The sequence below is a fragment of the Pneumocystis murina genome, assembly GCF_000349005.2.
Source record: "Pneumocystis murina B123 chromosome Unknown supercont1.4, whole genome shotgun sequence".
NCBI classification, from domain to species: Eukaryota; Fungi; Ascomycota; class Pneumocystomycetes; order Pneumocystales; family Pneumocystaceae; genus Pneumocystis; species Pneumocystis murina.
In genome coordinates this window covers 272,080-288,293 of record NW_017802362.1, presented here as the reverse complement: position 1 = coordinate 288,293, position 16,214 = coordinate 272,080, and the positions used below count along the sequence as shown (strand labels likewise).

The 16,214-nt window shown below is 27.7% G+C and overlaps 8 protein-coding genes across 8 annotated transcripts; 3 read left to right on the top strand and 5 right to left on the bottom strand.

Annotated features, from left to right (window-relative positions):
- Window positions 1-96: 96 nt before the first annotated feature.
- On the bottom strand, window positions 97-1,552 carry PNEG_01512 (hypothetical protein; the record flags this gene model as incomplete). The annotated part of the gene is made up of 4 exons (XM_007875262.1): window positions 97-610; window positions 652-856; window positions 898-1,141; window positions 1,187-1,552. 4 exons carry the CDS (start codon window positions 1,550-1,552, stop codon window positions 97-99), a joined length of 1,329 nt encoding a protein of 442 aa, XP_007873453.1.
- A 60-nt stretch (window positions 1,553-1,612) lies between these two features.
- PNEG_01511 (hypothetical protein) lies at window positions 1,613-3,297 on the top strand. The gene is made up of 6 exons (XM_007875260.1): window positions 1,613-1,840; window positions 1,887-1,931; window positions 1,988-2,067; window positions 2,117-2,327; window positions 2,369-2,476; window positions 2,524-3,297. The coding sequence occupies exons 1-6, from the start codon at window positions 1,636-1,638 to the stop codon at window positions 2,580-2,582; spliced, it is 708 nt and encodes a 235-aa protein (XP_007873451.1). The 5' UTR covers window positions 1,613-1,635; the 3' UTR covers window positions 2,583-3,297.
- Window positions 2,663-3,322, bottom strand: PNEG_01510 (hypothetical protein; the record flags this gene model as incomplete). The annotated part of the gene is made up of 7 exons (XM_007875258.1): window positions 2,663-2,684; window positions 2,726-2,743; window positions 2,789-2,845; window positions 2,895-3,024; window positions 3,071-3,177; window positions 3,226-3,268; window positions 3,313-3,322. The coding sequence occupies 7 exons, from the start codon at window positions 3,320-3,322 to the stop codon at window positions 2,663-2,665; spliced, it is 387 nt and encodes a 128-aa protein (XP_007873449.1).
- Window positions 3,323-3,618: 296 nt separating this feature from the next.
- PNEG_01508 (thymidylate kinase) lies at window positions 3,619-5,433 on the top strand (the record flags this gene model as incomplete). The annotated part of the gene is made up of 3 exons (XM_007875256.1): window positions 3,619-3,866; window positions 3,915-4,002; window positions 4,051-5,433. 3 exons carry the CDS (start codon window positions 3,619-3,621, stop codon window positions 4,360-4,362), a joined length of 648 nt encoding a protein of 215 aa, XP_007873447.1. The 3' UTR covers window positions 4,363-5,433.
- Window positions 4,429-5,333, bottom strand: PNEG_01509 (hypothetical protein; the record flags this gene model as incomplete). Its single annotated transcript, XM_007875257.1, has 4 exons — window positions 5,295-5,333; window positions 5,002-5,241; window positions 4,636-4,958; window positions 4,429-4,591 (listed from the first exon to the last, which is right to left on the bottom strand). The coding sequence occupies exons 1-4, from the start codon at window positions 5,310-5,312 to the stop codon at window positions 4,429-4,431; spliced, it is 744 nt and encodes a 247-aa protein (XP_007873448.1). The 5' UTR covers window positions 5,313-5,333.
- An 835-nt stretch (window positions 5,434-6,268) lies between the features above and the next one.
- Window positions 6,269-11,388, bottom strand: PNEG_01507 (hypothetical protein; the record flags this gene model as incomplete). Its single annotated transcript, XM_007875255.1, has 9 exons — window positions 11,078-11,388; window positions 10,826-11,026; window positions 10,380-10,779; window positions 10,247-10,335; window positions 9,372-10,202; window positions 9,159-9,328; window positions 7,533-9,116; window positions 6,765-7,490; window positions 6,269-6,719 (listed from the first exon to the last, which is right to left on the bottom strand). Exons 1-9 carry the CDS (start codon window positions 11,366-11,368, stop codon window positions 6,269-6,271), a joined length of 4,743 nt encoding a protein of 1,580 aa, XP_007873446.1. The 5' UTR covers window positions 11,369-11,388.
- A 123-nt stretch (window positions 11,389-11,511) lies between these two features.
- On the top strand, window positions 11,512-12,700 carry PNEG_01506 (hypothetical protein; the record flags this gene model as incomplete). Its single annotated transcript, XM_007875254.2, has 5 exons — window positions 11,512-11,604; window positions 11,649-11,717; window positions 11,779-11,826; window positions 11,875-12,185; window positions 12,229-12,700. 5 exons carry the CDS (start codon window positions 11,512-11,514, stop codon window positions 12,698-12,700), a joined length of 993 nt encoding a protein of 330 aa, XP_007873445.1.
- A 135-nt stretch (window positions 12,701-12,835) lies between these two features.
- On the bottom strand, window positions 12,836-16,036 carry PNEG_03597 (hypothetical protein; the record flags this gene model as incomplete). Its single annotated transcript, XM_007875410.1, has 10 exons — window positions 12,836-13,198; window positions 13,242-13,430; window positions 13,473-13,614; window positions 13,659-13,902; window positions 13,947-14,289; window positions 14,333-14,539; window positions 14,580-14,945; window positions 14,990-15,176; window positions 15,217-15,313; window positions 15,355-16,036. 10 exons carry the CDS (start codon window positions 16,034-16,036, stop codon window positions 12,836-12,838), a joined length of 2,820 nt encoding a protein of 939 aa, XP_007873601.1.
- Between the last annotated feature and the right edge of the window lie 178 nt (window positions 16,037-16,214).

The following is a 16,214-nucleotide window of genomic DNA, read 5'->3' as shown; positions in this document are numbered from 1 at the left end:
AATAAAAATACAAGAAGAATAGAGATAAATAGGTTGAATGAAATATATAGAAAGAAATATAAGGACTGTATAAATCTAAAATGAAAATAAGGGAATTTATTGGAATGATGAAAGATTAGTTAAGTTGGAAGGTAAATCTAAAGATAAAGAAGTAAAACCAAGTGACCAAATACCAATAAGAGTATATAAACTCATTTTTAATCCTCTATAAAATCCATTTAAACCATAGGGACGAGAATCTTCTTCATATAAAATACACCAAATAGTGCCAGAAATGCCAATATACCTTCCAGGTTTAATAAGAGAATGTTTAAGATTAGATATATGAAGTTGTGCTCTACGAAGAATTGTTTCCAATGGTAATTTTATAAAAAGATGAGTTAATGAAGAAAGAAGTGAAATGAGATTGTACATAATGGGTGTTTCGTAAGAATCTATAACAAGTCCAGATCGATTAAAAAATATAGAAACAATATAAGAAAAAGCATTAGGTAAGGTAGCATAGAATAAAGTTGGTAAAATAAGCATTGTTGGACATATTAAAAAAGAAAAAAAAGGTTCTGAGGAAAGATGTTGGTGAGATTTCAGATACTTTGGAGTTAACATGATGCTAAATTAAATAAATAAAATAAAATAATAAAAAATAGTTACCGTGTTCTAGCGGTATCAATTGGTGCTAAAAGTAAAGAAGTAAAAGCAGATGATGTTAAAGATATAAAAGATGAACTTAACAAATTATCAAAATCAATAGTTCGTGAAATAAAGGTCGGAAAAGAAAAAATAGATAATAAAAAAGAGGAAATCCATGATTCGGTAATAGAAAATAAAACATTATAAACAAAAGAAATATTTTGAGCTTAATTTGTCAATTATTTCCATACAATTAACCAATTTTACCTTTCCATAAACTAAGAATTCCTTCTTTTTTCCATAAAGTAGACATTGCCATTCTTATACCACAATTTTGAACATTAATTTGCCACGGAAAATATATTTCATGATTATCTGGTGATGTTAAAACATATCCTTCACGATCAACAATGCTCTTTTTAGAAGTACAAGATATATCAGGTGACGATATAAGGGAATCTGGATCACGAAAATATGGAGGATCTGATTCATTCGATATTATAGAATCATTCTATATTCTAAATCAAAAAAAAAATCTATATCTTCCAATTCATACATCTTCATCTTCTTCTTCCATTTTCTCAGAAAAAAATTTATTTTTATCCTCTATATCACTTTGTAACCCTGGTTTAACATGATATTGACATTGTAAAAGTGTTTTTGCAATTTCAAACGGCTGCGCTATAAATACACTTAAATATAGAAAAACTGTTTCCAATAATAATGTTTTTAATAACTTTTTATTTCCTTCTAGATTAAAATAGTTCAAATATTCTGATTCTGTCCAATTCTTATTTGAAGACTGTTCCGTTACATTTCGCCTTATTCCTTGATTTATATCATATGAATATTCAGAAGGTATATAGTATGGTCTATTAGGATTGATTCCCTCTTCAAATAACCCCAAATTCTTGGTATTCATCTTAATTTTTTTTTATGACGTAGATTTGACGATAAATTTAAATATCTTTAAACTATGGGTTTTAGTCTGATAAAAAAAGTGAAATGAAAATACAGGAAAAACAACATAAACGGAAAGTTAGTGACTTTGATTATTATTCTGTGAAAAAAAAGTTTAAAAAAAGGGGAAAAATAATGGAAAAAATTGAAAATAAAGAAAAGTTAAAAAAAGAAATTAAAAAAAAGAAAGAAAAAATAAATAAAATAGAAGATGAAGATTCAAGTTCTTCTTCTAGAGATTTGGATAATTGTTAGTGATGTTTTTATAGATTTTTAAAGGACTAATTATAATAAAGTTGAAGAGACAAAAAGTTTAAAAAGTCATGAAGAATGTGAAAATAGTAAGGAGATTTTTTGATTTCTTAAATATTATATTAAATATAAATTAAAAAAAAAGATGATTTAGAGATATCAGCTAAATTTGGAGAAGCTATGTCAAAAATTATATCATCAAATGTAAAACCTATTTATAAAAATGTGAGCGAATTAAGAAAAAAGAAGAAGAATAAAGCTGATGAAATGGAAGGATCCTATTTTGAGTTGTTGTATAATGGATATTTCAAAAAAAATTCAGGATAAAAATATAGAAAACAAGGCAAAAGTGTTAATTTCAATGCAAAAAAAAGAAGAACAAGAAAAAGGAAGAATCAAGAATATTATTCCATCAAATAATGATAAGGAAGTATCTAGAATTTTAAATTATGAAAAATTTTTACGAAAAACTGCTCAAAAAGCAGGTAAATTTTTAAAAAAAATAAAAATTAAACTAATAATTAAGTAATTAATTTATTTAATGCCATAAGAGCAGCACAAGTTAAAGCTGAAGAAGCATCTAAAGACCTGAAAGAAAAAGGTGTCACAAATACAATAAAAAGAGAAAAGGAAGGTAAAGATCAGGATTGTATATAATGAAATGCTTAATTTAATATATAGTTGCAAAAATGTCTAAAGAAAATTTTTTTAATTTTATTAAAAATCCAAAGAAAATATAATATTATATAAAAAAGGCTTGCAATTGAATTCACTTGTAACGATTTATTATATTCTATTGTTTAATATTCATATATCGATATTATTTTTTAAATTGTATGTTTCTAATAATATTAATGATATTTTCTAAATAACTTAACTTTACCTGGTTGCTGCCGGGATTCTATAATTTATTAATAAAATATCAAAACATTATTTAGTTTCTTACATAAAAGTAATACCATCTAGGCTTTTATTCATAATTATTTGACAACCTAATCTTGATCTGCCCGAAAAATAAGTATCTTTTATATTTCAAAATATATTTTTAATACGTTTCAGTTAATCCGAAAGCCAAATCAAGCATATCTAATTCTTTTTCTGATTGTTCTTCCATTTTACTATAATATTTAGGATCCACAATAACATGGCATGTAGAACATGCTATAGATCCTTCACATGCACCTATAAATTCTTTAAAAGAACCTTCTACTAAGAAGAGTAAACAAACCCTCAAGATCAATATTATGTTCATGTGCAATATCTAAAACAGAGCTACCTTCACAAACTTTCAACGTCTTCCGTTCACCAAATGGAGTAATAAATGTGCATTCTATTCTTAATTTTATATTAAAAACTTTCATTTTTATTAAAAGAAATTCATACTTTTTTCTAGAAACTGAACATGTAAATTTTCGATAAAAAAAGACTACAAAAAGTTAAAAATAAGAAAAAAAACATTTTTACTAAAACTTCTATTCATATTCTGTTCATTTCTTTGCTTAAATCCGAATATAAGTGTATATTTAAAGCTAATTATATCTTTTTTTAAAGTTTCCTTAAAATGCATATTTCTTTTAGACGTTGAAATTAAGTTTTTTTTAAAAAGGACATAATGACTCATAAAATCTCCAGTAAATGTAGGGAGATACCTTTTTGTTGACAAAAATAGGACCATTTTTCATCTTTTTAACTAGATCAAATAATATGTAACGTTAAAACATGGAGATTTCGATATCAGAAAATATAGCAACCTATTAAAAGTTAAAAAAGAGACTAATGGTAGATATTTCAAGGAAAAGAGGAGCTTTTATTCTTATAGAGGGGCCTGATCATAGTGGAAAAACAACTCAATGTGAGCTTCTTGCTGAGGAATTTTGTACAAAAAATGTACCAGTAAAAATCCAAAAATTTCCAAATAGAAGCACAGAAATTGGGAAAATCATCGATTTATATTTACGAGGAGATTTAGAACTTGAAGAGCATGCAATTCATCTTTTGTTTTCAGCAAATCGTTGGGAAATAAGGTATTTAATGGGAAAACAAGGGAAGATACATTTCTTCTAATAAAATAGCAAGAAAATACGCAATGATCTTGAAAATGGAATTACAGTTATTGTGGATAGGTATATTTATTCAGGAATTGCTTTTTCTGTGGCAAAGGTGGCAAAAGTTTTGAATAAATTATATATTAAAATTAAAAAGAATTAGGGATTAAATATTGAGTGGTGTAGAAGCTCAGATAAAGGATTACCTCTACCAGATGGTGTTATTTATCTAGATATTTGTGACAAGATGGCGTCCTTACGACATAACTATGGTTTAGAACGATTGGAAACTAATACAATACAAAAAAAAGTTCGATCTATATTTAAAAATATGTTTGAAAAAAATCATAATACAGGTTATCCATGGTATTGGGTAGATGCATCAAACTCTATTATACAAGTAAAAATAAATGTCTGGAATGCTGCACAAGATATTATAAATAATTTGTCAGATGATATTAAAGAATTCAGCTAAAATTAATTATATTTGATACTTTAATAATACAAAAAGAAAGACTTATTTATATAAATATCTACATTTTTAATTATCAATAACTTTATGTTTAGCTATATTCATTTTTTCATAAAAATGTGAATTTTTCTCAGATGAATAATGGTTATACATATCTACGAAAGAGTCTTTATGTCCTTTATACTCTAAAATTGTATCTAATGGAAGATTAAGGATTTGCTTTATAAGGTCTCTAGATAAAATTGGTTAAATATTTACAAATAAGATAAATCATACCGAATTTTCAAATTAATTCTTCCATTATCAGAACTTCTATTCCAAACGCTTATAAGGTCTTCGGAATTTCTAATGCTAAGAACTATACCACATAATTCATCCCCAATATTCCAGAATTGATCACCAACAATTGCCATTACTAATTGTTCCCAGTAACGGACAGCTATTCCTTTACGAAGACGTAGGGTCCATTTTCCACCGTCTTGATTAGCTGGATCTTCAAATATTGGCCTTATTCCCTCTTTAAATAAATGCAAGTCTGAAATAACAGGAAGTGTATCAGGGCGTTTAAGATAAGCATAAATTGACCAAAATTCTTCAACCTTATATATTCAGAATCAAGATAAACTGCTTAAAAAAACATACTGATGAAAAAGTTATCAGCTTTTTCAATGAAGATTCGTAATCTTTTATTTTGCTTCCAAATGCACGGTTCATATACCAAAAAGTAAATGAATGTTTCAACATGTGCACTGGAGATTGCACATTAATATTGGCTTGTATGTTGCGGCTCTGAGAAACATCTGATTTTTTAAACTGATTTGTTTTTAAAATTGGTGATTCATTAGATGGTGTTACATTAGATGATGTTAGAGAAAAAAAAAACTAAAAAAATATTTTCAGCAAATATTCAAATAAAACAAATGGTAGCATCATACGTCAGGCTCTTGGGGCATATTAATTCCATTAATAATTAACTATTTTCATATTAAATTAGGTTTTGAAAAAAAACTTTTTATTCAACTTATTTTTTTTAAAAAAAAAAAGAGATTCCCCTCCGGAAAAACTTATTATATTTTAGCCTGCTGCTAAGTATACCTCTAATAGTCTCTTTTATGTTATATATTTTTAATTTATATAGTCTTTGTTAGTGGAATTTTCGAAGGCTTTTGAAAATTTTAAAAAAATGTTAGTATTTTTTTAGAAAATAAATAAGCAAAGAATAAAGGCTAGTTTCAGGCCTTAACATTTTTAAAACCGTTGCTTAAGTCGGAATAATATCTAAAATATTATAAAGTTCATTAAGAACTATGGCTGGCGACGACCTGAGAGATGTTATATTTATCTTAGAAAAATCAGTTTTTTATGGTTAGAAAGAACCCTTATAATCTATAAAATAGGTATTATTTTAATATAAAAATATGTATAAATCAATGGCCATGATGAAGAAATCTGGTAACTGGAAATATTTATTTAAAAACAAGTGTTATGAATACAAATATCTAATAATAGAAACACTATGTTTAACATGTCATGATTAAGGCAAAGTCAGAGCCATAAATATTTCTATATTTTTCAATTATATATTATATATTAATTTAATTCATTTAGGGTGAAGATATTTTATAAAAAGATTGTTTTTATTTGTATTAGGAAAAACAATGTGTTATGTAAGAATATAAAAAGATAGATGATTATGTGAATATAGAATTAATAATATTAGAGAATATTTATAGAAAAAATATTAATGTTTATAAATGTTAATCCTTAAAAAATCTTAAATATCCTATAAATTTAGTGTCTAGATAACCAAAGATGTTCCCTTAATATATTTGAAGTTTATATCCCAAAATAAATGATTTAATAAGAAATTTAATTAAAGTTTTAAATAAAAAAGATTTTTAAAAATAATTTATGATGCATTAAAATATTTATCAGCAAAATTGCTATCTTCGTCCATCAAATTCGCAGAATATTCTTGATGTCCAGTTCCTTGATGACCTTGAATACCTTGTGCTAAATCTACTAAAGCATATAATAATTCTCGATCTGTTTGTGATGACTGAACAGAATTTTCAATATCGCTATCATTTCGAATATTTCCCAACAAAGTTTTATCAGAAAGCCCCTGATTTGCAAAAGCTTCAAAAATATTTGAAATATTATTTGTTGAAGAAATTGACTGAGAAGTATAATCTCCGATAGAATGATTGACTTTTATATCTTGATGGTACAAAGGTCTACCATAATGATATGTATTAGATGAATGTATTTCATTAAGACTAGATGATAATGTACTATCATTATTATAATTATTAATATGAAATAAATATGGTTGATTTCTTCGTTTACAACAATTTGGGCTGCAAAAAAATTAAAATAAAATATAAAAAACGAATAATATTTACCATAAGTATTGATTTAAAGTTTGAGAAATAGCCTCGTTTAGGCCAACACATGAATGATGAAACCAGTTTCCACAATCAAAACAATTAATTTTAGGAGAATCATTTGGTATCCATGGTCTCCTACAAATGCATATCAAAGGAATAGGCGATGGAGTAATGTTTGTTTTCGGATTGGATGGCTGCGATACATTCAATGTTTTAGACTTTTTAGAAGTTACAGGAGAAAATTTTTCTGATAAGGATTCTGAACTAGGATCTAACCCAAGTGCAATTAACTCCCTTTGTCTTTTCGTAGGTCTTGGTTTTCTTGTAGATTTAGATATTTCAATAGCCTGAGGAGGTATAGGGGCAATAGGAACAAGTTCATGAAGTTTAGCTTTGAAAAAATTCGTTTCTTCAGCAAAAAGAAGTTCAGAACCCTCCATTTTTCGCAAATAAAACCTCATAATGGGTACTTCTGCTGATGTTAAACCAAGAGGCGAATATATGTAAGAACGAATATGATTTCTAAATGCTACACCGGTATCTACTATCTCTTTTAATTTATCTAATTCTGAGGGTATAAATGGCAAAAATAATGCATCTGAAAGGAGTTGCTGCATATCTTCAAGCTTAGGGCGGTTTGATAATCTAGGAATTTCTACACGATAATCACAAATAGGACATGTCCATTTATCATCATCACGTAATTTTTTCCTAGATACTTTTAAGCAACGACCGTGATACCTATAAATATTAAAGAAATAATGACTAAAAACAAGAATATACCATTCATGACATATTTCACATTCTACCATTAACCCAGACTCTGGCTGTCTACATAAACAAAAAAGATCATGATGTGGGATCTGACCAGAAGAAATTCCATATCCATCAGCTTTATTAATAACTAAAGATGTAGAAGGATCAGGACTCTGTTCTCTCGATGAAGGCTCAACAACAAGAGCACGAGGTTTATCTTCCAAAGAAAGACATAAATTGTTTCTTTTAACAACGTATTCCATATGTTGTCCTAAAGTCTCTAAAGGTGCATTAGCTTTTCCAAATAATCTCTTTCCTCGACGAATCCATTCATGTAATTTTTGTTGTTCCTTTTGAAGAAAAGATACTCCTTCTGGGGGATTTGGGAGAGCATTAACAATGTCCATAATCTTTTTCAATTCAGTAGCAGTTGGTCTTTGCCAAAAATCAGGATTTAATATGCGTTGCTGAATATTTTGAACAGAGTTGTGAACTTCATGCATTTTATTTATAATAGAATTAACCTTAGCAAGAATACCTTGAGATATAGACAAACTAGATGCTTGATCAGCTAATCTTACTAGCTCATCCATAGGTATTGTTTCTTGTTCCATAAGACTAATAGCATGTGCTTCCCATGCTTCTCCATTTTCTTTTCTTATTTTAAGTTTCAAAAAATATGGATTATTTTCTGGAATCTTAATTTCTTTTCCTTCTGAAATCAAATCATTTACTTCTTTCAATGAAATATATTTATTCTCAGCGTCACGAACAGTCTCTATCCATAATAATTGTTTATAATATTGTTCAAATTGCTCAATCTCTGGAATATCAACATTAAAACTTTTTCCTAATTCTATAATTTTCAAGCATTGTTCAGATGAGACTGTAGCCTGAGAGATGACATCCCTTGCATGATTCTGAAAAGATGCTATAGCATCTGCTTTTTCTCGCAGCATTTGTATCTCGGGAGTATCAAAAGGAAGACTTTCTGCTTCTTTTAATAAACTCTCCAAATATTTTGGATTTCTAAAAATTTTATCACGCTCTCCTAATTCTGCAATTTTTCCTTTTCTCCAAACTTTTTCATTCTTACGTCGATTTTGTTGTTTTCGTGTTATAAAATTATTTGCATTTTCAACCCATTCATTTACTTTTGCTACAAAACTTCTAAGAGATGAGACTTCTTCAATAGGATATTGTATTTTTTCGACCTCAGAAAGAAGTGAACGCATAAGTTTAAGAGAAGGACGTTCATTTTCTGACATAGCTTTATAAAATTTTTTAGTCCAGATAACAGGAAGATTACTACGTTCACTAATCTTTCCCGCGATTTCATTTAAGTGTTCATCACTATACCGAAGCCTAAGTATACGAGTATTTTTCTCACAAGCACATAGTTCTAAATAGTGATCCGCACAAACAATTTCTAGTGTACATTTACATTTAATTTGAGAAAGATACGTATAGGATTTACATATTCTGCATTGATATTGGTCTTCATGTATATCTGTTTCATCCAATTCCTCAGTAAGATTAGTTATCTCTTCTCTTAAAAATTTTCGAGATTTCAATTCACGATCTTTCATCTCATTTATTATATCATTTAACCTATTATAATAAACTTAATTCAAAAGATAAGAAAATTCATACCACATGGAAGTTTTAATTCCATTTTCATGAAAAGAAATAGTTAAAAGTAATTCATCATGTGAAAACACTGGAATTTTCCTAAATTCTTTATATCTTTTTACTGACTCTAAACTATATCCTTCATTCATCCAATTAGGAATAGCAAAATTAACCGCCTCATTAAAATTAAACTTAACAAATTAGTTTATGTTAGTATTTTAAAATAAAACTTACTCCATGATTAAAACCCGCATGATATGCTTGAGGAAAAGTTACAACAAATTGGTTTGCATGCTGATCTACAGCATAAACTCTAACACCCTCGTCTACCAATTTTGCAGGACTAATCATAGTTACAAGCTGAAACAATAAATCTGGTTGTTGTTCAAAAAGTTCTGGTATAGTATTCCTCATAATTTGTTCAAATAAATCTGCATCACTACTTGGTATACCATACCATGTTTTTGTTTCACCAAGATGTTGATAATTAATAGAATAAGTATAATGATCTTCGTTATGCCAACAAAACGCAGAAAAACACATTCCAACATAAAGCCATGGCGTAGTCATACCACTGATATTTGTTTTAATATGTCTTAATAAAGAATCAGGAGACAAAGGTAAGATATTCAAATTCCATGGATCTGATGAATACGAGTCCAAAGGATTTTTTTCTAAAGTAGGGAAGCCAGACCCATGAGTAGTAGAATGAATATCAGCACCATATTCAACTTCAGTTGTTATATTTACATTTCCAACTAATTTCCAAAATTCTTCTTCCACATCTGCCTCGCTTGGGGAATTTTGTTTTTTATTAAATTGTTTTTTAGAAAAGTATTTTTTTTTAAAAGAATTAGCTTTTTCCTGAAACTGCTTAAGGGAATATGTGCTTCCATCCTCAAATCCAAAGTCGCTTGTTCCTAAAAAGCATGCATCACAATACCATTCACGTTTAGGTATTTGAGTTAATGGATACTCCAGACATTGTATATGATATCTAACACCGCATCCATGACATAACAACATAGAAGACTTATCTAATCCTTTGTGGCATCCTTCACAAACCTTATATTTTATTAGAAAATAATAAATTAGCTTAAAAAATATACATCTCCAATTTTATCTTTATTTGCAAAACTCGCTTCCACTAAACCGTTGTTTGGCAATCTCTCATTGTTTTTTGTTATTCCATTTAGATCTATTTTATATATTAAAAATTTCAAAATTAAAATCAGGACAGACCTTTTCGAATATATCTACTGCTTCGACTTTCGTTTTTCTCTCTATTAACACTATTACTCAATATTTTATTATCTTCATGTATCTCTTCATTCTTTATATTAATATGAGATTCTTTAGTATTTTTTAATTTATTATTCAAATTATTTGATAAATCATTTTTGTACACTTCAGATAATGGAAAATTATTTGACGAAGCAGGAGATGTCTTTTCATTCTGCTCCTTTTTTTGATTATGATAACCTTTAGATGCGTTTCTAATTTTTTCTGAATATATATCATATGGAAGAATATATTTTTGATATATTGTTTTCAAAGATGTTACTGCATTTGAAAAATGTCTTCCATCATTCGTATATCCAAACTCACGACCTATTTCTTCCCATCTTCTTCTCTCATATGCCTAAATGCACAAATAAATTTTTTTATCTTTTAAAAAATCTTTATACCTTATGATATCCCCCTCGACTTTCAACCGCTCTTTTTAACCGATAAAGATCTATTGGCTGCTTATCGATTGTCGGTAATACTTTTATTGGCGATCCTTGTTGCTTATGGAATTTAAAAAGTTTATCAAGATAACTAACATTTGCTCTAAAACCTCCTTCCATTGAATTTAATACTTGTTTTCTTGTACGAAACAAAAATGTCTATAACAATATTAACCCCATAATAAAGATAAAATAAACTTTTCAACCAACCTCTGAATCAATAGAAAACGTAGGTTTCCATGATTTTGGAGGGACAATCTTAATAATTCCATATTTCTTTCCTTCTTCTGAAATACTTTCAATATATTTCAACGGCTTCTTAAACTCCTCCTCCGTAGGAAAAAATGTAGGTGCAACATGAAGACCCATAGGGCGTGGATATCTTGGCTTTTCTGGCCCTTGATAATTCATTTCCACTGTAGATAAATCTATCGGCTCCATTTTCACTTTTCTATATAGACATGACGGATTTTGATCCAGTTTTGAAGTATTAGGGGTCATTTTTCCAGGAGAATATTATTCTTTTATCAGTTATCTATTATTTCTTAAAGAAACAACTGATTTCTGAAAAAATTAGATATTTTTGAAAATTGGACGTCTTCGTAAAAAATTTAAACCTTAAAATTTTCGATAGTTATTTGAAGATGCACTTTTTTCCTCCATTTTATGGATGTTATTTATTAAAATCAGAAACAACAAAGAGAACATATATTGGATCGACAAGTAATCCTTTTAATGTGTTTTTTTTTCCAATTTTTTTTCCAAAAACTGAGAGAAATAGAGATTAAGACAACATAATGGGGAAATTGTGTCAGGAGCACAAAAAACAGTAAAAGGACGCCCTTGGAATGTATTATATACCATATCTTTATTAGTAGAAAACTATTTGACTTTTTTTTTGAAAAAAATAGATTATTTGTCTTGTTTATGGATTTCCTTCGGTGGTTTCTGCTTTGCAAGTTTGAACCGCACAATTGCTTGAAATTTGGAGTTTCTAATGTTTAAAGTTTGAATGGGCATGGCAGAATCCATATAAAACAATTAAAATTCAAAAAGAGGAGAAAAATCGGCTTCAAACTGATCTTAATCATAATTGTGATGAAGAAGTGAAATTTCCTAAGCAGGGATCATATGTTTCTATAAAAAGAAGGTTATTTATTTTGTATAATATGTTGACAATGAATGCATGGAAAAGATGGCCTCTTAAAATTAGAATTTTTGATGAAAGAGCAAAGAAATTATGGGAAACATTAGACGATACGATAAATACGAAAATAATGCCATGTATGACATTAGAATATGATATAATTCTTGATAGGTATATATACTTATTTTTGTTGTCTGCTATTTAAATGAGGAAGTACAAAAAGAAAAAAAAAAATAAATATAAACAATTCAAGTAATATAGAAAATAATGATTTATTAAATCCAGAAGAAATGGGAAATAAAGGATATCATGCTTTAAAAAAAATTAATATTATAATAGATGAAATGTCACAAATTGCATTTAGAATTTTTGAAAAAATTAAAGAAAAAAATAACAATATATGTATAATTTGCAGAAATATATGTGAATTCCCGGAATTAGATTCAGATGATGCTGCATTAATATATTCTCAACTAATTATTTGCCCAATAGAAGATTGTTTACATGTGTTTCATCTATTATGTCTAGCAAAATCTATACAAACTTCTGAAACAGAAAACGACGTTTTAATTAGTCGCTATAATTGTCCTTCATGTCAAAAAAGTATTATTTGGGGAGATTGTATTCGTCTTCAATATTGTATACTGAGAAAAATAAATGCTAATTTAGAAGAAATTGAGATTTAGATTAAGGTATATTAAACATCGATACAATCCTCACGTAAGGTTTATTAGCTTAAATATTATCAAAAAATATATTTAAAATAGCTAATATTATAAAGAAATTAATCTTAATTTTATATTAATGATATCATATGGTTTTCATAGTATAAGTTGCCAATTTTCAGTAATAGATAATTTTGGATCTCTAATGAATATTATTTGCGTTTTTTCACAATTTGTTCGAGTAACAGTAACTTCTACTTCCCATGTATCTTTGCCTTGTATAACTTTTGCTGTACTTATTTCTTTTATAGTATTATCAGATTTTAATATTATAAGCTTTTCTATTCTGAGATTTTTTATTCTTTTAGAATATTCTTGTGAATTTTTGGAATTATAAAGATCATATGAAACAAAAGTAAGATTATCTGAAGAAAATATAAATTCTTTATATATATAAAATCCATCAAGATTATCAAAAGATACCCCGTCATCTAAATATAAAGATCCTTTTGCATTTCCCTATAAATATTAATTAAAAAACTCAAAATTTAAATTGTAAAACTTTATTATCAAGAGCAACAATAATAGTAAATGGGTCATTCATCATTGATAAGGATGAGCGACGTATTCTATCACGTCTTACAACTATATTCCCTCCTTGTATAAACATTGGTATTTTCTCAAGAGGACAAGAAAATGTTTTATATCCTTTGCCATTATGTACAGAAAAATCAAAATAATCATAATAGGGCTAAATTTATATTACAAAAAAATAAAAAAATATATTATTCACCTCATCATCTCCAAAATATACATCTATTTCAGTTGCACCCTCACTAGTAACAGGTTTAACAAGAATACCACTATCGCCCAGAAAAAATTGATCATCAATTGAAAAACCATCTTCGTCATCAGGAAATTTAAGAAATTGAGGTCTAAAATGGTTAAAAGGATATAAAAGAATTATAAATGTTTCAACCGTAATACTGGTAATCCTGTAGTACTTGCAAGAAAAAAAGCTGTATACCAAGTTGGAAGAAGTTGATATCTTATAAGTATGCTATTACGTATAATTGATGTATAAGAACTAGGAATAGTCCAGGGCTCACGTCTCCGAGTATCAATATGAGAATGTCCTCTAAAAAAAGGATAAAAGATTCCAGCTTGATACCAACGGGTCAACAATTCATTAGAAGGATTTCCAAAAAAACCACCAACATCAGCTAAAGAATTAAAAAACAATTGGCTTTAGAAATAAAATGTCTACCTCCAGAAAACGATAATCCAGCAATGTTTAAAGACAATACTTCAGGTATTGAAGCACGCAAATGTTCCCATGATGAATCATTATCACCAATCCAAATAGCACCTATACGAGGAGTACTAGCCCAGAATGACCTTGATAAAATAAATGGACGCACTTTTTTATTAGATTTTCTCAAGAGTCCAGAATAGGTATAATATTGTACAACAAAACCATACAAATTATGAAGAGCTCTATTTTCCCAGCCTCCAGAATGTATAGCATCTTTATGTATCGTATATTCAGGCCCATTAAATACAGATGGTTCGTTCATATCATTCCAAATGTGTAGATTTGAAAATGAAAACTTTTTTTGTTATATAATTTTATCATAATTTATATATTCTTACATTTAAAACTTCGTACTGAAATTTATCAGACCACCATTCAGCCCCTTTTTCTGATATAACATCTATCCATATAGAACTTCCTGGCCAACAATTACCTTCATAAACATCTCCTTTCGAAGTTTTTACAAAAAGTTCCCTATCCTTCATTTCTTTATAAGCATAATATTCTTCGTCTTTCTTAATATGTGGATTTACAATTATTATAAGCTTTTATAGTTAAAAAAATTGTTAAAAGAAATAAATTAACCTGTCTTTTTTTAGAATCAAGCTTTTTTAATATTTTAGTAGGAGAAGGAAAATAATCTTTATCCCAAATAAAATAAGCTTTTCCATCAGTGTATTCTATATCAAGCCACAAAGCATCATATGGTATATCATATTCATCAAAACGATTATCAATGTAAAAAACATCTTCTTCACCTAAATAATTCCAGCGAGATTGATGGTATCCTAACGAAAATATATTTGGCAGGATAGTATATCCAACCAATTCCCCATAGTGTTTAAAAATAGAATTATGATCCGGGCCTAAAAAGACAAAAATATCTATCAATCCAGTTTCTGAAATCCAATGAGTCTTAGTTGACATATTAATAGAATCTTGGGCATTGTACTAAAATTATTAGACACTATAGAAAAAAGATTATCTAAAAAAACCTTTTTTTTTTCAATATCAATCCAAGTATCTGCAGGATTCATCCAAAAAATAGAAACACTTGAATTTTTCTTATGTGCATACATGAAAGGAATACTTCCATATAATGAAGCTGGGCTATCAAATTCATATTCAAAAACGTCTGTATTGTATAATCGGTACGGTTCATTATAGCTTTTATTCTCGCCTCTAACAATTAATAATAAATTTATCTAAAAAAAAGCCTAACCGTGTTTCTTTTAAAGAAAAACTAGATGAATGTTCCGGAATACCATAAACATGTTTATAATCTACAAATGTAATATCTAAAGCAACAGATTCTGGGCCTAAAAATTAGTATAAAAATATTGTATATTAATTAAAATACCTAAAGGTTTAGTATCATGTATTCCATTAAATGATTCTTCCCACATATTGAATTCATGTGAATTCTCTGATTTTTCATTTACAAGTGGTTTAGGACGCCAATGCTCAAAATTTAAATATCCATATTCATTAAATAGAATTTCTAAATTTTTATCTTTATAAAAACTAATTTTAAATGGATCATGAGTTATTCTCATTTCATATATATTGTCTGGACCATAATTTACTATTGTCATTCCCGGTTCTTCTACATAATTTTGAATTGTTTTGTCATACTCAAGACTAGAAATAATAGTCCACTTTTCTGTTTCATTATATCTTTCTTTACGAACTTTAGCGTCATTAGTAATATCGATGTTCCCTGTTTGACGCTGCAACTCATCTATTTTAACTCTTATAACTCCTGTTTTTAAAAATGAAATAGAAATTGGAAGATGAATAGTTTGTTTGTTAATTTCCAGAATTTTTAAAACAACTGCCTCAAGAATTCCATCTTTCAATACTAACTTTGAATTATCAAATATATATTTATCTTTTGGAGTCCCTTCATCTGCTAAATATCTATTACGTTTACAAAATGAAGATTGATCACATGTTTTAAAGCTTTTATGATCAACTGCTAAACTTGAAATAAAAAACAAGCAACAATTGAAAATAAAAGTTAATGCTTTACTGTATTTCATTTCAAATGAAATTTTTTCCTTTTAACAATTTTAAGAAAAATAACATTTTAAAATTTTGAAGTACGCAAGTTTGTATTTATTAATCTGATAAGAAAATAATTAAAAATTTAAATATAAAAACTTAAATTAGTGATTAATTACTTGAAAGATTATATCATAAGTATATAAAATTATATAT

Excerpts from the sequence above, each read along its gene's own strand:
- PNEG_01511 (XM_007875260.1), top strand. The coding sequence starts at position 1,636 with ATGAAAATACAGGAAAAACAACATAAACGGAAAGTTAGTGACTTTGAT. Across the intron at positions 1,932-1,987 it reads TCATGAAGAATGTGAAAATA|ATGATTTAGAGATATCAGCT; the intron begins GTAAGGAGATTT and ends TTAAAAAAAAAG. Across the intron at positions 2,328-2,368 it reads AAAAACTGCTCAAAAAGCAG|TAATTAATTTATTTAATGCC; the intron begins GTAAATTTTTAA and ends CTAATAATTAAG.